General features: G+C 41.3%; 1 protein-coding gene across 1 annotated transcript in view; it reads left to right on the forward strand.

Annotated features, from left to right (window-relative positions):
• Positions 1 to 2,299: 2,299 nt before the first annotated feature.
• The window catches only part of LOC139374169 (FH2 domain-containing protein 1-like), a 36,871-nt gene continuing 16,985 nt past the window's right edge, over positions 2,300 to 22,185 (forward strand). Inside the window, exons 1-7 of the mRNA XM_071115181.1 lie at positions 2,300 to 2,818; positions 9,525 to 9,586; positions 16,336 to 16,438; positions 17,339 to 17,424; positions 18,096 to 18,196; positions 21,160 to 21,230; positions 21,527 to 21,634. Of these exons, the coding sequence (XP_070971282.1) occupies positions 2,300 to 2,818; positions 9,525 to 9,586; positions 16,336 to 16,438; positions 17,339 to 17,424; positions 18,096 to 18,196; positions 21,160 to 21,230; positions 21,527 to 21,634 (1,050 nt within the window). The remainder of the gene's footprint in view (positions 2,819 to 9,524; positions 9,587 to 16,335; positions 16,439 to 17,338; positions 17,425 to 18,095; positions 18,197 to 21,159; positions 21,231 to 21,526; positions 21,635 to 22,185) is intronic.

The raw sequence follows: 22,185 nt of genomic DNA on the forward strand, positions 1-22,185 counted from the left end.
GCGTGAGTTGGGTGGGCAGTCTATGTTTGTTTTTCTATGTTGGTTTTTGTGTTCGGCCTAGTATGGTTCTCAATCAGAGGCAGGTGTCATTAGTTGTCTCTGATTGAGAATCATACTTAGGTAGCCTGGGTTTCACTTTTGGTTTGTGGGTGTTTGTTTCCGTGTGAGTGTTTGGGCCACACGGTACTGTTTCGGTTTTCATTTTGTTCACATTGTTTATTGTTTTGTATTTCAGTGTTCAGTTCGTTTCAATTAAAAATCATCATGAACACTTACCACGCTTCGCTGTGGTCCGATCCTTCTTCCACCTCTGAATGTCGTTACAGGGTTAGCATAAACGCCTTAAATCCCTGACCCAGGGTCAGTTTGAGTTTGTTTCAGCTCAAATGGTTAATGTTAGGGTTGGAGTAGGACAATCTGTTCTTAAATCAGTGCTTAGGGGCAGATTGGAGCACCTCTTCCCTTTTACCGATGTTTCCACTGTACCATTATTATGCCTCATATCCAGTTCCTTGTTTTGTCAGGTCAGCTATCCATTTACTTGTTTGGACATGAGTGGCTATCACATGACCAAGGCCATGTCAGCTTAGGTTGTGAGTGATGTGTTCTGAAAGAGAGTTAGTTACCATCACAGAACTATGGGCATTGATTTGAAAAGGGAGGAAGACCCTATTTGCCTTCCTTATGGTCGTGGTCTTTTATCAAACAGACAAAGGGATTAGGATGAGAGAAATTGATTGAGTCTTATGTCCTACTATCCGCATTCCCGGAGGCTACTCCTTTCATTCTTATTATCAGACAAAACATGAAAGTACTGTACAACAGAAGGAATTGTTCAAGCGGAACTTAAAGAGATGGCTCACCCAAATTACAAAATTATATATTGATTTCCTTACCCTGCAAGCAGAAAAGAGAGCAATCAATGCTTTGGTTTAGTTAACCTTGCCACTTTCTCCAAACTATTTAGCATGTTTCTCCAAGAACCAATGCATCCTGAATTGAAATTGACTGTGTAGCTCAATAAAGTAACTTTAAGATGATGTAGGTATGAAACACAAAACAACATTTTAGCAATCAAGCATTGCATTGAATATGATCATGGTGCCAGGACTGGTTCAATTACTTCCTTTCAGGAATAATGCATCATATTCAGGTTTGGTAGAAACTAAGGGGATTTGTTCAGGTTTGAGGTAACTTTCTCTCAAAGTTGCCCTTTATGTTTTATGCTGCTCTTCTGGCAACAGCTGTCTTTGTGATATCAGGTGCTTTGTATTTAGAAATGTGGGTTATTATGCGAGCGTCGATGGAATATTACTCATTTCATACAAAGGTGTAAGATGATGTCACTCATGAAGTAGATTCGTAGTCCACTCCCACTCATAAAGGTAGGTAAGTAGAACTACCTATCATCCAATCCATGATATTTAATTCCTACATGAGAAAACTTCCACAGAGAAATGGACTGGAAACTTTTGTACAAATGAAAATAAATCTAATTCAATGGTTTTATACTATACTATAACTATATTCAAATCCACAAAGGGAAAATGTAAAGAAATGGCATATTCACTAAACTGTGGAAAACAAAATACACTCCTGGCAAATCCATGTTGTCTGCACTTGTGCTTTGGAAAATCTTCCAGTAACCACTGGCGTAAGCATGTGTAGACTAGTGTCACCGGACATTTTGACTTCAAGGACTTCAAAAGAACAATGGAGTCTGTCATATCCTTATTGTGGTTTCCCCTCGACCGGGGGCTTCCCCCTTCTCTCTTTTGATGTGTCGCACCCCTCAATTTCCCCAAATTTAGATTGTCCTGGGGACAACACGCATGACTGCCCCCAAATAATCCTCTCTTGTGTTGTTTTTGTACCTCCCTATAGCTCCATGGCGGTTCCCCCAACTACGACCTCCACAGAATGCTCCAGAACCCTATCAAGGCCCCGTTTGGAGTGATGGTATGCGGGCAGCAAGATGGAGACAGACGGAATCAGAGAGCATGCTAACATCGCCGTGACTAGACAGACAGAAGGACACCTCATCTCATTCGCCTCAGGAAAAAAACTGTTGTGCTCTTGCTATTTTGCCATTTAATCCTTGACTCGTGATTTTATTAGTTTATCAGTGTATCATTTCTTCGACATACCTGAATAACTTGAGTAACTTGAGTTGAAGTTGCATGAAAGGTTGTTAGTTGATTGGGCTACTTCAAACTCTTGAGAGCGAAATTGAGGGCATAGAGAATTTGACGCAGTGGCCTCTCAGGACTAGGCCCCACCCCAGCCCCACGCTAGTGTGATGCATGTTATGAGCAGCCCATCGCTGACCAATGAGACAGAGAACTGCAGCAGCGAGTGCAGCAGCAGCGCCACCAGCACCACCTCCGACCTCTCCCCAATGTTGGGCCACTTCCCCTCCGCTTCTACTCTCCCCTCTCCCTTCCCCAATGAACACCCCCTGCACCCTACCACACTACCCCACCACTACACCCCACCGCCACCACCACCCCTGCCCCCGAACACACCTCCTCCTCCTCCCCCACCACCAACCTCCCTCTCCAGCCACGGTGTGTGGAAGAAGCGGCAGGTGCGGAGCTTTTTCTGGAAGCCCATCCCAGAAGAGAAGGTGCGGGGGCAGCCCAACATCTGGACCATGGCGGTGCGCTGCCAGCAGCAGTACCAGATCGACGTGCGCTCCGTGGAGGAGCTGTTCGGCCAGCCGGAGGAAGTGCAGGGCCGAGGGTGTGTGCCCGCCACCAGTGGATCCTCCTCAGCCCGCATCACCCGGTCCAGGTCCTTCAAGGAGAACAAGGACAAGGTGAGTCTGACTGGGTGGATTGTGAATGGTGGATTAGAATACACCCTGACCTGTTTTTGTTTTACTGGTGGAATTACAGGACAGAAGAGTGCTGGTAGGTCCCCTTCACTAGAAAAATATGTTAGCAGTATACTGTGCTTAACAAAGAGTTTTTGGTTTGTGCTAACATGACTAAGATTGACTGGTTGGTATGGCAGTTTACTCTGTAGTAAAAACAATAAAACGAAACAGAAATTGACAACAACAAGAACAGTATAGACAGACAGTATATACTGTACCTGAACCTGAACTCAAAGGTTATTCTTGGAAGTCACTGTAATCACAGAACACAAGCTAACACAACCACTTCACAGCACAGCACAATCAGCCTCGTCTCGAGGGATGGAAATAACACTACCAATACAAAAGCCAATTGTATGGCATGCGTATCTGGAAACAGGAAACACGTCGATGGTGAGCGTAGGGTAAATCATTGTATACCCCTGAAAAAAACTGTAAATCTATGCCCACATGAGGCTTATGTCACAGTTTGACAGTCTTTTTTTTTACCTTTATTTAACTAGGCAAGTCAGTTAAGAACAAATTCTTATTTTCAATGACGGCCTAGGAACTGCCTGTTCCAGGGCAGAACGACAGATTTGTACCTTGTCAGCTCGGGGGTTTGAACTTGCAACCTTTCGGTTACTCGGATACTGGCTGTTATTTCACAACCCCTATTCCTCAAGGGACTCCAAATATAACAACATGCTACGCACTACTCCTGAGAGCCCTGTGATTGTACGTAGGATATACAGTGCCTTCAGAAAGTAATCACACCCCTTGACTTTTTCCACATTTTGTTGTTACAGCCTGAATGTATTAAATTGAGGTTGTCACTGACCTACACACAATACCCCATAATGTCCAAGTGGATTTACATTTTTAGAAATGTTTAAAAATTAATAAAAAATGACAAGCTGAAATATCTTGAGTCAATAAGTATTCAACCCCTTTGTTATGGCAATCCTAAATAAATTCAGGAGTAGAAATGTGCTTAACAAGTCACATAATAAGTTGCATGGACTCACTCTGTGTGCAATATTAGTGTTTAACATGATTTTTGAATGACTACCTCATCTCTGTACCCCAAGGTCCCTTAGTCAAGTATTGAATTTCAAACACAGATTCAACCACAAAGATCATGGAGGGTTTCCAAATGCCTCGCAAAAAAATACACCTATTGGTAGATGGATAAAAATGGTGTATCAATACACCCAGTCTCTACAAAGATACAGACGTCCTTCCTGACTCAGTTGCCAGAGAGGAAGCAAACCGCTCTGGGATTTCACCACGGTGACTTTAAAACAGTTAAAGAGTTTAATGGCTGAGATAGAAGAAAACTGAGGATGGATCATCAACATTGTAGTTACTCCACAATTGTCAGCGATTGGGTGCAGAGATGTAGCGGAGTCAGGCGCAGAACACCATCCGAACAAGGAGAATGGGTGACTTCGGCGGAAGTCGTGACAACAATACTACATCAAATCATGCTTTATTTATACAGCACATTTCAGACGTGGAATGCAACGCAATGTGCTTTACAGGGAAAAAACAAATAACAAACAATGAAATTAAATGCTGAAATATTTACTACACAATATCATAAAAAAACTAAAGAATTACAGAAGCCGAACAACTAAAAAGCACCCTAAGGAAAAGCAAAGCTAAAAAGGTGTGTTTTAAGATCTGTGTTTTAAATATGTGTACAGTTTCGGCCCCCTTAAGGTTCTCTGGCAGGCTATTCCAGAGGATGGGGGCATAATAACTAAAGGCTGCCTCTACATACTTCTTGGTCCTAGGCTTCGGATAGTTATAATACCAATACCAAAGTACATGAGGAACCTAATTGACAGAGTGAAAGGAAGGAAACCTGTACGTAATAACAAATATTCAAATATTCTAAAACATGTTGTTTGCAACAAGGCACTAAAGTAATGCTGCAAAAAATCTGGAAAAGCAATTAACTTTCTGATTTCCATCAGACACTGGGAGACGAATTCCCCTTTCAGCAGGACAATAACCTAAAATACAAGACCAAATCTACACTGGAGTTGCTTACCAAGAAGACAGTGCATGTTCCTGAGTTTTGATTAAAATCTACTTGAAAATCTATGGCAAGACCTGAAAAGGGTTGTCTAGCAATGACCAACAACCAATTTGACAGAGCTTGAAGAATTTTGAAAAGAACACAAAAAAAATGTGGAATAAGTCAAGGGGTATGAATGCGTTCTGAAGGCACTGTGGATACAGAAACAATAGCATCACAAATGCCAGCATTTGTGGTGCTGTACCTTAAAGGGATACTTTGCGATTGAAGCCCATTATATACATGCAATGAAGCCCATTACATACATGCACTTCCTCAGAACTCGTGGATACCATTTTTATGTCTCAGTGTCCAGTATGAAGGAAGTTAAAGGTAGTTTCGCAAGCCAATGCTAACTAGCATTAACGCAATAACTGAAAGTCATAGGCATTATGAAGGTATTTCTATGGCAAATTTTATTGTTTTATGCAGTTCCTTTGTCAGGGACCATGTGCAAATAAAACATACATCTCTGAGACTGCAATCTAATGCATTGTACTAGCTCATTGTGGCAGCATTGTACAGCAAATGTTCATCACCAGACCCTGGGCAGGTGTACAATAAAAAACATTCATCGGAATTCTTCTGGCTGGCATCTATGTCACCATCTGTTGCACCAGTTACTAACCAAACCTCAATGTTGCACAACTGTCCGTGATTGGGAGTCCCATAGGACGGTGCACAATTGGCCCAGCGCCATCTGGGTTTGGCCGGTGTAGGCCGTCATTGTAAATAAGAATTTGTTCTTAACTGACTTGCCTAGTTAAATAACAAAAATGTTAATACAAAATCAATTCCAAAAGGAAGTATCCCCTCTTTTGCCTTTAACACAATCGCTCTGCCGTATGCTAGTGTAAATAGTGATGATGGCTTGATAAAAAACATATTTTGATTTGTTTTTCACCTTTTTTTCAACTTTTCCTCCCAATGCACTTTTTCGGCATCATGATGTCCCAATAAATCATCTCTATTTTTGCATTTAAACCTCAGTTTTGGATTTGTCCACTTTTTCGACAGTGTGCGGGTCTCCATCTCTCCTATTCTTATTTTGAAACCTTTTCAAATACTTGAGGCAGTCGAATGTAGCTCTTATAGAGTTTCAACTAAAAGGCAACTATTTTCTTTGATATTCAAATACAGGCCTCAGAAAAACAAATAATATTTGAAAAATATATATTTATTTGAAGGCTGTCAAATATTTGATGAAGAACCGAAAACGCTCAACCCATTGCTATGCAATTAAAATGCAATGACCAAAGTATTAAGTTACATGCTAATAAAATGTTTCTCAAAAAGTAACTACAGTTTTATTACACAGGTACAGTTTAATGTTAAGTGTTACTGAGAATGCTAACAGTAACGAAATATGGCAATTAAGTGTCGAAAGGAAACTAAATATCCAAAAAGCTGCCGTCTTGAATCAACTATAGCCAAGGTAAGTCTAAAATCATGTTATATTCAGGGGACCCCTGCACTATATTTTATTTGCCCCCCCCCCCCCCACAATTTTTTCGTTTTTGGCCATAAAATGCTGTAAAATCACCCGGAAATCAGCTCAAAGTGATTTTAATGTAGGACATCGGTTTCCCAAGTATTCCCACGCATAAATTATAAATTTAGAGGCATACGTGATCGTATCTCAATGTAATCAAGGTTTGGAATGATTCTATTTTTGTCAAATACTACAGTTGAAGTCGGAAGTTTACATACACTAAGGTTGGAGTCATGAAAACTAGTTTTTCAACCACTCTAACAATTTTTGTTAACAAACTATAGTTTTGGCAAGTCGGTTCGGACATCTACTTTGTGCATAACGCAAGTAATTTTTCCAACAATTGTTTACAGACAGATTAGTTCACTTGTAATTCACTGGATCACAAATCCAGTGGGTCAGAAGTTTACATACACTAAGTTGACTGTGCCTTTAGCAGCTTGGAAAGTTCCAGAAAATGAGGTCATGGCTTTAGAAGCTTCTGATAGGCTAATTGACTATTTGAGTCAATTGGAGGTGTACCTGTGGATGTATTTCAAGGTCTACCTTCAAACTCATTGCCTCTTTGCTTGACATCATGGGAAAATCAAAAGAAATCAGCCCAAATATGGTAGACCTCCACAAGTCTGGTTCATCCTTGGGAGCAATTTCCAAATGCCTGAAGGTACCACGTTCATCTGTATAAACAATAGTACGCAAGTATAAACACCATGGGACCACGCAGCCATCATACCGCTCAGGAAGGAGACACGTTCTGTCTCCTAGAGATGAACGTACTTTGGTGCGAAAAGTGCAAATCAATCCCAGAACAACAGCAAAGGACCTTGTGAAGATGCTGGAGGATAACAGGTACAAAAGTATCTATATCCACAGTAAAACGAGTCCTATATCCACATAACCTGAAAGGCCACTCAGCAAGGAAGAAACCACTGCTCCAAAACCACCATTAAAAGCCAGACTACAGTTTAAACATGGGGACAAAGATTATGCACCAGGAGGGACTGGTGCACTTCACAAAATAGATGGCATCATGAGAAGGGAAAATGATGTGGCTATATTGAAGCAACACCTCAAGACATCAGTCAGGAAGTTAAAGCTTGGATGCAAATGGGTCTTCCAAATGGACAATGACCCCAAGCATACTTCCAAATTTGTGGCAAAATAGCTCAAGGACAATAAGGTCAAGGTTTTGGAGTGGCCATCACATAGCCCTGACCTCAACCCTATAGAAAATTTGTTGGCAGAACTGAAAAAGCATGTGCGAGCAAGGAGGCTTACAAACCTGACTCCGTTACACCAGCTCTTTCCGGAGGAATGGGCCAAAATTCACCCAACTTATTGTGGGAATCTTGTGGAAGGCAACCCGAAACGTTTGACCCAAGTTAAACAATTTATAGGCAACGCTATCAAATACTAATTGCGTGTATGTAAACTTCTGACCCACTAGAAATGTGATGAAAGAAATAAAATCAGAAAAAATAATTATCTCTACTATTATTCTGACATTTCACATTCTTAAAATGAAATGGTGATCCTAAATGACCTAAAACTGTGAATTTTTACTAGGATTAAATGGCAGGAATTGTGAAAAACTGAGTTTAAATTTATTTGGCTAAGGTGTATGTAATCTTCCTACTTCAGCTTTATATCAGTTTGGGATTCGTGCAGTCAAAATGTGCAGTGTACAAATTATTTATAATTATGTTCCGGTCTCACGACCATCTGCTCAAGGAAAAATCGTCTCACGGCTGAATGTAATTGGGGAACCCTGGAATAGTATGTTTGAAACAAGAATACTTCCCCTCCGATGGAAAAATAGTTTTGAAGTTGCTTTTGCCTATCATCCAAATTGCTGTTTGCAATGATTGCAAAATGGCTTTTAATTTTTCTGTTGTATTTTCAGGTATCATACAATGTATTGCAGCTTTCAACTGTTTCAGTGGCACCTATTGTTCACCTAATACCTTTTTTGCACTATTGGTTAGAGCCTGTAAGTAAGCATTTCACTGTAAGGTCTACTACACCTGTTGTATTCGGCACACGTGACAAATAAACTTTGATTTGATGTTGAAAGAGTCATACTTATCTGTACAAAATATAATTGATTTTTGTTTGACTTGATTATGTACACATGAGGCAATGGACATTCAGGAGAACGGACATTTACAGAATGCTCAGATATACATCTATTGTGTGGATCAAATATGACTGTCAGATAAATTGGAAGAGAATAGGAAATTGTGTTCTATTCATTCTATTTTTTATCTTCAAAATGTAGTTCCAGATACAACCCAGATACAAGGCGAGCCAATCTAATAGTTTCGGAAAAGTAGTCACTTCCTGAGATCTATATAAAAAACGTACCGGTAGTTGCTTAAAAATTAGTACTTTTTGATCATCTTCACCCCCTATTGTTTTAACTATAGTTAAACATGTAGTTATCCCAGGTCTGGAAGAGTTGCAGAGTTAATTGAAAATAATACCATTGTTGGTTAGTTGTTATTTTTTTCATTAACTAGGCAATTTGCTCTTGATCCATATGCTCTATCCACTTGAAACGTGTGGACAATATGGACACAGATATAAACCATTAATACAATACATAAATACAGTTTTTAAAAGTTATTCAAGTGCAAAATTACTACCGTACACCGTTCAAAGGTGCTTATGTTTTGTGTCTTGCCCATTCACCCTCTGAATGGCACACATACCCAATCCATCAATACATTTTCTCCTTTTCTTCATCTACACTGATTTAACAAGTGACATCAATAAGGGATCATATTGTTCACCTGGAATCACCTGGTCAGTCTATGTAATGGAAAGAGCATGTGTTTTGTGTACTCATTGTAGATAGTCACCTGTTATGTACCAACATTATTGATCCCGGTAACGTTGGTAAATTACCTGTAGCTTTGCAACCCTAATCTCGCATCACAATCATTTCCACATGATCCAAAATCATTCCCACATGATCCCACATGATCATGATTCCCACATGATCCAATCATTGCCACATGATCAATCACAATCATTCCCACATGATCCACATGTACCGAATCGTGTTCTTCTCTTTCTACTGTTCTCAGATCAGCATTCTGGACTCCAAGCGGGGCATGAACGTGGGCATTTTCCTCAGGCAGTTCAAGAAGTAAGTCTTCCTCCGGTTTTGTTAGATTAGCTTACATAAAGCGGGGATAAAATTCCACCGATCGGCCTGAGGGAGAGAAACGAGACGCCTTGTGTGAAACACGACACCGTTGTGTAACTTGTTTTAAGTGGTAGCCTCCTTAGTCCGGCACGCTAGAGGATAAGGTCACGTGTGTGTGCATGTCGTAATTATGGTGTTTGCTGTATTTACATTTTAGTCATTTAGCAGAGGCTCTTATCCAGAGAAACTTGGGTTAAGTGGGTTAATTTGGGTTAAGTGCCTTGCTCAAGGCACATCAGCAGATTTTTCACCTAGTCAGCTTGGGGATTCAAACCAGCAACGTTTTGATTCCTGGCCTATCTCTCTAACCGCTAGGCTACCTGCCGCCCCTGTAGAGTTGTCAATCTGTTAGGGTAGTGGTTCTTAACCCTGGTCCTGAGGATCCAAAGGCGTGCACTTTTTTTTGCCACAGCACTACACACCTGATTCAAATCATCAAAGCTTGATGATGAGTTGATTTTGCTTAGGCAAAAAACAAAATTTGCACCCCTTTGGGTCCCCAGGACCAGTATTGACAACCACTGGTTTAGGGTATTTCAATAGAGGGGCGAGGCAAATTACAGTACAACTAGTTTGTACTGTCTGTGCCTGTTGCGTTTGTTGTTCACAGCATGACATACAGTGCCTTGCAAAAGTATTCATCCCCCTTGGCATTTTTCCTATTTTGTTGCATTACAACCTGTAATTTAAATGGATTTTTATTTGGATTTCATGTAATGGACATACATAAAATAGTCCAAATTGGTGAAGTGAAATGTAAAAAAGGGGTACCACCAAGCAAGCGACACCATGAAGATCAAGGAGCTCTCCAAACAGGTCAGGGACAAAGTTGTGGAGAAGTACAGATCAGGGTTGGGTTATAAAAAAATATCTGAAACTTTGAACATCCAACGGCGCACCATTAAATCCATTATTAAAACATTTAAAGAATATGGCACCACAACAAACCTGCGAAGAGAGGGCCGCCCACCAAAACTCACAGACCAGGCAAGGAGGGCATTAATCAGAGAGGCAACAAAGAGACGAAAGATAACCCTGAAGGAGCTGCAAGCTCCACAGCGGAGATTGGAGTATCTGTCCATAGGACCACTTTAAGCCGTACACTCCACAGAGCTGGCCTTTACGGAAGAGTGGACAGAAAAAAAGCCATTGCTTAAAGTAAACAATAAGCAATCATGTTTGGTGTTCGCCAAAAGGCGTGTGAGAGACTCCCCAAACATATGGAAGAAGGTACTCTGGTCAGACTAAAATAAATAAAAAATGGCCATCAAGGAAAACGCATCACCCAGAGAATACCATCTCAACAGTGAAGCTTGGTGGTGGCAGCATCATGCTGTGGGGATGTTTTTCCATGATTTTTCCATGCTTTATGCAGTAGTAGTTTTAATGAAAAACCCCTAGAATTGGTTTTCTAATCAAAGTATTTCTCTATCCAGCCCGACTGGGCATTTACTGTATATCTAGGAGAAAACGTCCACATTGTTCAAATCAAATCACCAATCAAATTTTATTGGTCACAAACACATGGTTAGCAGATGTTATTGTGAGTGTAGTGAAATGCTTGTGCTTCTAGATCCGACAGTGCAACAGTATCTAACAGGTAATATCTAACAATTCCACAACAAAACCCAATACACACAATCTAGTAAAGGAATGGGATGAGAATATATACAGTGCCTTGCGAAAGTATTCGGCCCCCTTGAACTTTGCGACCTTTTGCCACATTTCAGGCTTCAAACATAAAGATATAAAACTGTATTTTTTGTGAAGAATCAACAACAAGTGGGACACAATCATGAAGTGGAACGACATTTATTGGATATTTCAAACTTTTTTAACAAATCAAAAACTGAAAAAGTGGGCGTGCAAAATTATTCAGTTAATACTTTGTAGCGCCACCTTTTGCTGCGATTACAGCTGTAAGTCGCTTGGGGTATGTCTCTATCAGTTTTGCACATCGAGAGACTGACATTTTTTCCTATTCCTCCTTGCAAAACAGCTCGAGCTCAGTGAGGTTGGATGGAGAGCATTTGTGAACAGCAGTTTTCAGTTCTTTCCACAGATTCTCGATTGGATTCAGGTCTGGACTTTGACTTGGCCATTCTAACACCTGGATATGTTTATTTTTGAACCATTCCATTGTAGATTTTGCTTTATGTTTTGGATCATTGTCTTGTTGGAAGACAAATCTCCGTCCCAGTCTCAGGTCTTTTGCAGACTCCATCAGGTTTTCTTCCAGAATGGTCCTGTATTTGGCTCCATCCATCTTCCCATCAATTTTAACCATCTTCCCTGTCTTTGCTGAAGAAAAGCAGGCCCAAACCATGATGCTGCCACCACCATGTTTGATAGTGGGGATGGTGTTTTCAGGGTGATGAGCTGTGTTGCTTTTACGCCAAACATAACGTTTTGCATTGTTGCCAAAAAGTTCAATTTTGGTTTCATCTGACCAGAGCACCTTCTTCCACATGTTTGGTGTGTCTTCCAGGTGGCTTGTGGCAAACAACACTTTTTATGGATATCTTTAAGAAATGGCTTTCTTCTTGCCACTCTTCCATAAAGGCCAGATATGTGCAATATACGACTGATTGTTGTCCTATGGACAGCTGTAGATCTCTGCAGTTCATCCAGAGTGATCATGGGCCTCTTGGCTGCATCTCTGATCAGTCTTCTCCTTGTATGAGCTGAAAGTTTAGAGGGACGGCCAGGTCTTGGTAGATTTGCAGTGGTCTGATACTCCTTCCATTTCAATATTATCGCTTGCACAGTGCTCCTTGGGATGTTTAAAGCTTGGGAAATCTTTTTGTATCCAAATCCGGCTTTAAACTTCTTCACAACAGTATCTCGGACCTGCCTGGTGTGTTCCTTGTTCTTCATGATGCTCTCTGCGCTTTTAACGGACCTCTGAGACTATCACAGTGCAGGTGCATTTATACGGAGACTTGATTACACACAGGTGGATTGTATTTATCATCATTAGTCATTTAGGTCAACATTGGATCATTCAGAGATCCTCACTGAACTTCTGAAGAGAGTTTGCTGCACTGAAAGTAAAGGGGCTGAATAATTTTGCACGCCCAATTTTTCAGTTTTTGATTTGTTAAAAAAGTTTGAAATATCCAATAAATGTTGTTCCACTTCATGATTGTGTCCCACTTGTTGTTGATTCTTCACAAAAAAATACAGTTTTATATCTTTATGTTTGAAGCCTGAAATGTGGCAAAAGGTCGCAAAGTTCAAGGGGGCCGAATACTTTCGCAAGGCACTGTAAGTATAAAATATATGGATGAGCAGTGACAGAGCGGCTAAGATGCAATAGACAGTAAAGAATAGATAGTGAAGGACACAGTATACAGTATATACAGTGGGGCAAAAAAGTATTTAGTCAGCCACCAATTGTGCAAGTTCTCCCACTTAAAAAGATGAGAGAGGCCTGTAATTTTCATCATAGGTACACTTCAACTATGACAGACAAAATGAGAAAAATATACCCTTTGTTATATACCCTTTGTTGGCAATGACTTCAACTATGACAGACAAAATGAGAGAAAAAAAAGAAAATCACATTGTAGGATTTTTTATGAATTTATTTGCAAATTATGGTGTAAAATAAGTATTTGGTCACCTACAAACAAGCAAGATTTCTGGCTCTCACAGACCTGTAACTTCTTCTTTAAGAGGCTCCTCTGTCCTCCACTCGTTACCTGTATTAATGGCACCTGTTTGAACTTGTTATCAGTATAAAAGACACCTGTCCACAACCTCAAACAGTCACACTCCAAACTCCACTATGGCCAAGACCAAAGAGCTGTCAAAGGACACCAGAAACAAAATTGTAGACCTGCACCAGGCTGGGAAGACTGAATCTGCAATAGGTAAGCAGCTTGGTTTGAAGAAATCAACTGTGGGAGCAATTATTAGGAAATGGAAGACATACAAGACCACTGATAATCGATCTGGGGCTCCACGCAAGATCACACCCCGTGGGGTGAAGATGATCACAAGAACGGTGAGCAAAAATCCCAGAACCACACAGGGGGACCTAGTGAATGACCTGCAGAGAGCTGGGACCAAAGTAACAAAGCCTACCATCAGTAACACACTATGCCGCCAGGGACTCAAATCCTGCAGTGCCAGACGTGTCCCCCTGCTTAGCCAGTACATGTCCAGGCCCGTCTGAAGTTTGCTAGAGAGCATTTGGATGATCCACAATAAGATTGGGAGAATGTCATATGGTCAGATGAAACCAAAATATAACTTTTTGGTAAAAACTCAACTCGTCGTGTTTGGAGGACAAAGAATGCTGAGTTGCATCCAAAGAACACCATACCTACTGTGAAGCATGGGGGTGGAAACATCATGCTTTGGGGCTGTTTTTCTGCAAAGGGACCAGGACAACTGATCCGTGTAAAGGAAAGAATGAATTTGGCCATGTAAAGTGAGATTGAGTGAAAACCTCCTTCCATCAGCAAGGGCATTGAAGATGAAACGTGGCTGGGGCTTTCAGCATGACAATGATCCCAAACACACCACCCGGGTAATGAAGGAGTGGCTTCGTAAGAAGCATTTCAAGGTCCTGGAGTGGCCTAGCCAGTCTCCAGATCTCAACCCCATAGAAAATCTTTGGAGGGAGTTGAAAGTCTGTGTTGCCCAGCAACAGCCCCAAAACATCATTGCTCTAGAGGAGATCTGCATGGAGGAATGGGCCAAAATACCAGCAACAGTGTGTGAAAACCTTGTGAAAACTTACAGAAAACGTTTGACCTCTGTCATTGCCAACAAAGGGTATATAACAAAGTATTGAGAAACTTTTGTTATTGACCAAATAATAATTTTCCACCACAATTTGCAAATAAATTCATTAAAAATCCTACAATATGATTTTCTGGATTTTTTTTCTTCACATTTTGTCTGTCATAGATGAAGTTTACCTATGATGAAAATTACAGGCCTCTCTCATATTTTTAAGTGGGAGAACTTGCACAATTGGTGGCTGACTAAATAATTTTTTGCCCCACTGTATATATGAGATAAGTAATGCAAGATATGTAAACATTCTTAAAGTGGCATTATTAAAGTGACTAGTTTTCCATTTATTAAAGTAGCCAATGATATCAAGTCTGTAGGCAGGCAGCCGCCTCTCTGTGCTAGTGGTGGCAGTTTAACAATCTGATGGCCTTGAGATAGAAGCTGTTCTTCAATCTCTCTGTCCCAGCTTTGATGCACCTGTACTGACCTCGCCTTCTGGATCGAAGCGGGGTGAACAGGCAGTGGCTCGGGTGGTTATTGTCCTTGATGATCTTTTTTGCCTTCCTGTGACATCGGGTGTTGTAGGTGTCCTGGAGGGTAGGTAGTTACCCTATGAAGAGCCCTGTGGTTGTGAGCGGTGCATTTAAAAAATATATATATATATATATTTCACCTTTATTTAACCAGGTAGACCAGTTGAGAACAAGTTCTCATTTACAACTGCGACCTGGCCAAGATAAAGCAAAGCAGTGCGACACAAACAACAACACAGAGTTTTACACATGGAATAAACAAACGTACAGTCAATAACAATATAAAAAAAGTCCATATACAGTGTGTGCAAATGGCGTGAGGAGGTAAGGCAATAAATAAGCCATAGTAGCGAAGTAATTACAATTTAGCAAATTAACACTGGAGTGATAGATGTGCAGATGATGATGTGCAAGTAGAAATACTGGTGTGCAAAAGAGCAAAAAAGTAAATTAAAACAATATGGGGATGAGGTAGGTAGATTGGATGGGCTGTGTACAGCTACAGCGATCGGTTAGCTTCTCAGATAGCTGATGTTTAAAGTTAGTGATGGAGATATAAGTCTCCAACTTCAGCGATTTTTGTAATTCATTCCAGTCAGCAGAGAACTGGAAGGAAAGGCGACCAAAGCAGATGTTGGCTTTGGGGATGACCAGTGAGATATACCTGCGTGCTGCCGTACCAGGCGGTGATACAGCCCGACAGGATGGCGATAGCTTTGGCTAGCAATATGTCCTACTGTATCTATTACATAAGCAGTCTGGAGTGGCTACTGCTAACTCACTGTGGAGTGGTAGACTGGGAGAGAGTTGTAGCTCGGGATTTGCATGCCAGCACAGAGCATGTGCTGTATACACTCAGCTTGTACAACACATTTGACACAATGGGTGTGATTGAACTGATATTTTTGTGATACTAATGGAGAGTTTGTCTGCACAGAATCCATATCAGGCCTGGGCATTAGGCTCACTCATCGGAGTGCCTGTGTGAGGAATGACTGGATTTAATGCTATGTGCAAACAGAGAGTGAGAGCCTGTGTGGTTTACCAATGAACTGAACTGACTGTTTCGGTACCACTTAAGCCATTGGGTATAAGGCTTTATAACTTGTTTTGTATGAGCCTTTAGGATGTTCTATTATAAGGTGTATAATATGTTATGTTTCTTTGACCAACGGGTATAATGCTTATAACTTGTTATGAGCGCGTAAGAGCCTCTTAGAACAAGGCTTATAGTGTGTTAAGTCTCATTGCACCAAATTGTCAACTGGCTCAAAATGGCTTTTATTCATCCTTATGAGATGTTCATAAGATACTATAATACTGTACATGCTTATAACAAATCTTGCCTTGCATTATAACCACATTATAATGCACTATAACGGTTATCACTGTGTCCATCTCATCCAGGTCCAATCACTCCATCGTCGAGGACATTCGCCAGGGAGATGGCAAGCTGTACGGAGCTGAACTCCTCAAAGACCTGCTCAAACTCCTGCCCGAGTCTGAAGAGGTGTGTGTGTGTGTGTGTGTGTGTGTGTGTGTGTGTGTGTGTGTGTGTGTGTGTGTGTGTGTGTGTGTGTGTGTGTGTGTGTGTGTGTGTGTGTGTGTGTGTGTGTGTGTGTGTGTGTGTGTGTGTGAAGGAGAAAGAGTGAGAGAGAGAGAGAGAGAGAGGGACAAACACACACACACACACACAATGTACCAGCCAAGCAATGCACCACCGTTTTTGAATAGGATACTAGCACAGCCCAGCTTGCATAGGCTTCCTCTATGTCTATGATATAATTAAGCAATAAGGCACGAGGGGGTGTGGTATATGGCCAATATATCATGGCTAAGGGCTGTTCTTAGGCAAGACGCATCACGGAGTGCCTGGACACAGCCCTTAGCCGTGGTATATTGGCAATATACCACAAACCCCCGTGGTGCCTTATTACTGATCTAAACTGGTTACCAATGTAATTATAGCAGTAAAAACACATGTTTTGGTATACCCGTGGTATACGGTCTGATATACCACAGTTATCAGTCAATCAGCATTCAGGGCTCTAACCACCCAGTTTATAAATACCTTTAAATCATTCTCAAATGGATGGAGCACGATCATTCAATGATTTAATTCAATGACAAACATTTTCTAAGTTACTTTGTACATCACCTTTTTAAGGTACATTTGTGTTGTTGAGGTTAGTTTCTTATGGATTGCACTTATTGGAGCACAAAATAATATTAATAATATTATTACACTTTCATCAAAAGTGACTTACAGTTAGTTAGTCATGTGTGCATACATTTGTACATGGGTGGCCCCAGTGGAAATCAAAACCCATGATCCCGACTTTGCAAGCACCATGCTTTACCAACTGAGCCACACAGGAACATGTTTGTATGTTTATTGTCGTATCCACAGGTAAAGAAACTGAGGGCGTTCAAAGGGGACTCCAGCAAACTGACCCTGGCAGACTCCTTCATGTACCTGTTGATCCAGGTACCTCGGTAAGCTGCACTCATTGGTATTACAGCTCAGAAACGGATTGGCAATAGGACAGTTTGGACAAATGCTGGTCCATCTTTAGCCTTTTTTTGATGCAGAAGGATCCTTATTTACCTAATAAAGAGGGCCTCAACAAAATAAATGGGCCGGTGTGGGGGCCTCGAGGAAAAAATTAGTGTTAGAAATGCCCGAGACAATTTCTGAACTCACTCCGTCCCTGTTACTGCATGAATCAATCAAATCTTGATTCACTTATCAATCAAATCCGCCATGAGTCTACCTACCTTGCTAGTATTTTTCAGGTACCCACAACTGTTCATTCTGCAATTGAATTTGCTCAAAGGAAAATGCATGGTTATATGCTATAGCATAAATTATGCAGTTTTGAGAAATTGACTGAGTACTTACTTCAATTAAATTAAAAGGGTGTGTAGTATATGGTACTGTACATAAGGTCTATTCTATTTTGCTTCAAGGGCTAAGCTACTGCTGTTTTTCTCCCTGGTAGTTAATTGATCAATGCCAAGTGTAAATCAGTACCAGATTAGAAGAATGAAAACCAGCAGTGCTTTGGCCCATGAGACTGAGGGCCTGGAGTTGTTTAGCAAATTGCACTATTCTGTGCCCTGTGCCAGTGAATCTGACACCCCCTGTTCTCTGTCGCCCCTGCCAGGTTTGAGTTGCGCATCGAGGCCATGGTCCTGCGTGAGGAGTTCTTTCAGTCCTGCGCTGTGATGAGCCATGAGATCGATGTCATCCGCGTGGCCACCAAAGGTAATGATGATGACACACCACTGCCCCACCATCGGCCACTGGCGCTGCCACACATTGTCGACTGGTGACCCAGAGTCACTTCTCTGAGGTGTGACAAGGACCCAGTGTGTATGTGCGGGTGCGTGCGTGTTATATGAGCTGGTGCTGTATTTGGACAGATTTAAAAAGTAGATGAGTGATAGCAGCAGGTAAGGGTTGGAACTGGTTCAGGGAACAGAACAGAAAACCGGAAAATAACAAAATAAACAAAAACCTAAACCAACGAAAAAAAGTGCTCTATACTGTTCCTGTCACGTTCGTCATAAGGAGTAGACCAAGATGCAGCATGGTATGTTTCCAACCTTTATTTTGGAACTGAAAACGTCAAAGAACAAAAGAACAAAACGAACAAATGAAACGTGAAGCTAGACTAATGCTCACAGGCAGCAATACATAGACAAGATCCCACAAAGCACAATGGGAAATGGCTACCTAAAAATTATATTGGGAACCATATCAGGCCAACATAGATATACAATTCCCCTAGATAACCCACCCTAAATCACACCGGACCCAACCAACATAGAATAAACAGCTTTCTATGGTCAGAGTGTGACAGTTCCGTAACAGAACTGTTATTTTGAAAGCATGGGAACAGGTTAATAATATTATCTTACGTTCTGGGCATTTTCTTCCAGTCTGACAAAAATCGCAACAAAGCTCCTATGTAAAGCCCTCATTCTGTCACTCAGAAACGTATTCCAGAGTCTGCCTGCCAGCTGGAAATCTTTGCCAGTGGGTGTGCGTGTGTGTGTGTAGGCTACATGCCCCTCCCCTCTGAAGCATAGGTTACTGTAGCCTACTGACGACATTACAAGCGTAATTCAGAAATTAGGCAGAGATGTTAAATTAGAGAAGAATGGATAGACTTTTTCAATGCTTGTTAAGGATACTATAGTTATCAGGTTTCAAATTGGATTGATTAGATACAAAAAGTAAGACGCATTTTTAATTCTAGCTAACGTTTGCTCTGGTCCAACTTTAAACCAACTTGGAAGTACAAAGACATTCAAAGTTCCTCCATAGAAGCCGCTCCGTAGGTATAATTCTGTGGACCTAATACAGATAATGCATAACATAAGATGCCCAGCGCTTCAAGGCAAGCTTCCGCCATCCTCTCTCGTTCTCTCCTCACCCTCAAAATGTCAGTTGCGTCTCGCACCCAACACTGTGACTGGCAGCACAGTGTGTGTGTTTGTCTTTCATTATGATTAAACCATGCTATTATGACAATTCTATTTGCTCTTTTAACGACTTTCTTATACAGTTTAAATTGCTTACCTGCTCCACAGCAAGTTTCTCTATCCGCACTGATTGGTGAAGTAATTTAATGTCGAGCTAAATGTAAAGAAAAATATTTCAGAGTTTTACAAAGGAACAGAAAGAAATGATATAAACCAGTACTTTTTTGGGGTTCATACCGGTTCATAACTTTATTTTTCTAGTCAGAACAGTGGAACGGAACAAAATAAATAATGGTTCTGTTCAGAAGTAATCGTCTGAAAAATAATTTTGATCCCAAACCCTGGTTCATGCAGAGGATGTTTTCAGGTTAATGACATAAATGGGGGTTCATGTCTGCAATGAACAGACATGTAAATACAGAGATACAGAGATAGAAAGATACTGAGCTACATACTGTATTTACAGATACATAGAGACATGAATGGATGCACCTGGAGAATTTTTCAGGGGTAGGGATAGTAAACCAAATTTGGTTAATGGTTAATGATTGCAAAGGACAAAACAGACTGTGCTGATGGTGCCGCGGTGTGTCAGTGTTATTATGCTGTAGGGTTTCTATTAAGCTCTGCGTCTTAAACCATTCATATGATCCACAGTCAACTTGTTTTTATAATTTGGCCTCTGAAATATGCAAGTCGTTGACATTTATTGCAGTACAGTTGGGCCTATGCATGATTTGTTGGTATGCAAACAACATTCCTAATCCAACTTCAGGTATCCTAATACATTCAAATGAGCTTGGTAGTGCCTAAAGAGCAGCACCAATTTAGCTAATTATTTGCCCTTAAACATTTAGTAAGCTAAACATGTCTTGAGAGTGCAGGCTGCTGTATCATTTGCATTGTGAGGCCTTTTAGGGCATGACGCAGGGTTTTTGAATGATTCATAAAACGGCTTGACACAGATTTTCACCTCTCAGTGAATTTGGTGCTTTACAACACAGGTAGAAGGGACTGAGCCCTGATCTCTAGTGCAGAGTCTTATGTGACACGTGTCGGGAGTGTTATCCTCTCGACCACAGCTCTGCACATTGATGCAACGTTGCAAAAGTTGGTATGAGCCGTCGTTATTTTGTGGGTGTTTTTTGTGTTTACTCCATCTCATCATGAATAGCTTTTGATCTAGGATGTGCAGATACATATGTGATGCATTTTGTTATGCTGTTGTCCATTCGCTATTTAAACAAAGGTCAAGTCACAGACAAGCTACTTCCTGATTGTGATTACTCGTGAAACCAGACTCTTGGTGTGGGCTGACGTTACTCCTAATGTCAGCTGTATTGTACAGTATTTGAAATATCAATAGGCCTACAGTCATGCTGGAATTATGACATCATCTCCATACAGTTGTATACCTCAGTTAAAAACTAGCTTGAGTTGTAGTGGAAGTTAATTCCAAACAGAGATGGTGTTTGAATGGGGGGCAGAGCTGGGTTGAAATACTTGTAAAGGATTTCCAAATACTTTGAGCATTTGCTTGAGTCTGCCTGGAGTGCCAGATGGGTGGGGTTTGCAGTTTTGGAACTTTTTTATTAGTTAGCCAGGCAAGGTCAACTAGGCACAGGTAAAGTATTTGAATCAATTTTTGAAGTATCTGAAACCCAGATCTGATGGAGGTTGCTGCTGAATGCTCTGTGAGCTATGGGTTTGTATTGACCCCTCTCTCCTCTCTCTCTGTAGAGCTGATGACTTGTGAGGAACTACACACCATCCTCCACCTGGTCCTGCAGGCTGGAAACATCATGAACGCTGTAAATCAACGATGCCATTATGTCTCACTCCCTCCCCCCACCCCACCCCTTTCTATTTATCTATCCTCACTCTCTCTTCCGCTCTTTCTCTCTCTCCTCAATCAATCACTCTCTCACTCACTCAGTCGGTCTCTCTCTCTCTGTCCATCAATCTGTGACATCTGTCTCGTTCTCCCCCTCCTCCCCCCATCTCTCCTCTCTCCCTTACTCCTTATCTGTCTGATATGACGATGGCTAAGGTGGGATAATGGCTTTTATTTCACCACTGCCTGTTTATCCTCCTCCCTGTCCCGCAGGGTGGCTATGCGGGCAATGCCGTGGGCTTCAAGCTGTCATCGCTCCTCTCGCTGGCCGACACCAAGGCCAACAAACCTGGCATGAACCTGCTGCATTTTGTGGCTTTGGTGAGTCTGAGAGAGAGATGGGAAGAGACACTGAAGGAGACACACAGGAGGAAACACACAGACTTGCACACACACCACAGGATATTGATGGCACCTTAATTGGGTAGGACGAACTCATAGTAATGGCTGGAATGAAATGAAACGGTATCGAACTCATCAACATGATAAACATGGTTTCCATGTGTTTGATACCATTCCATTCACTCCATTCCAGCCATTATTATAAGCCGTCCTCCCCTCAGCAGCCTCCTGTAAAAACACACACACACACACACACACACACACACACACACACACACACACACACACACACACACACACAGGAGAAGACACACATACACACTGTAGGGGAGACCCTGGACGAGACACACAGAGAGGCAGATTAGTGGAGAATCCCTTTGTAAAGCAAGCAGTGTGCAGGAATATCTTCAGGTTTCTTCAGCTGGTCATGCTCACTTTAAAATGAAATGTCACCGATTGGGACTATGAGTCAGTGTTCTGATCCGTGGATCTTTTTGGCATTCTCACAGAGTACAGACACTCCCCACTGG

Source organism: Oncorhynchus clarkii, chromosome 19, assembly GCF_045791955.1.
Source record: "Oncorhynchus clarkii lewisi isolate Uvic-CL-2024 chromosome 19, UVic_Ocla_1.0, whole genome shotgun sequence".
Taxonomy (NCBI): domain Eukaryota; kingdom Metazoa; phylum Chordata; class Actinopteri; order Salmoniformes; family Salmonidae; genus Oncorhynchus; species Oncorhynchus clarkii.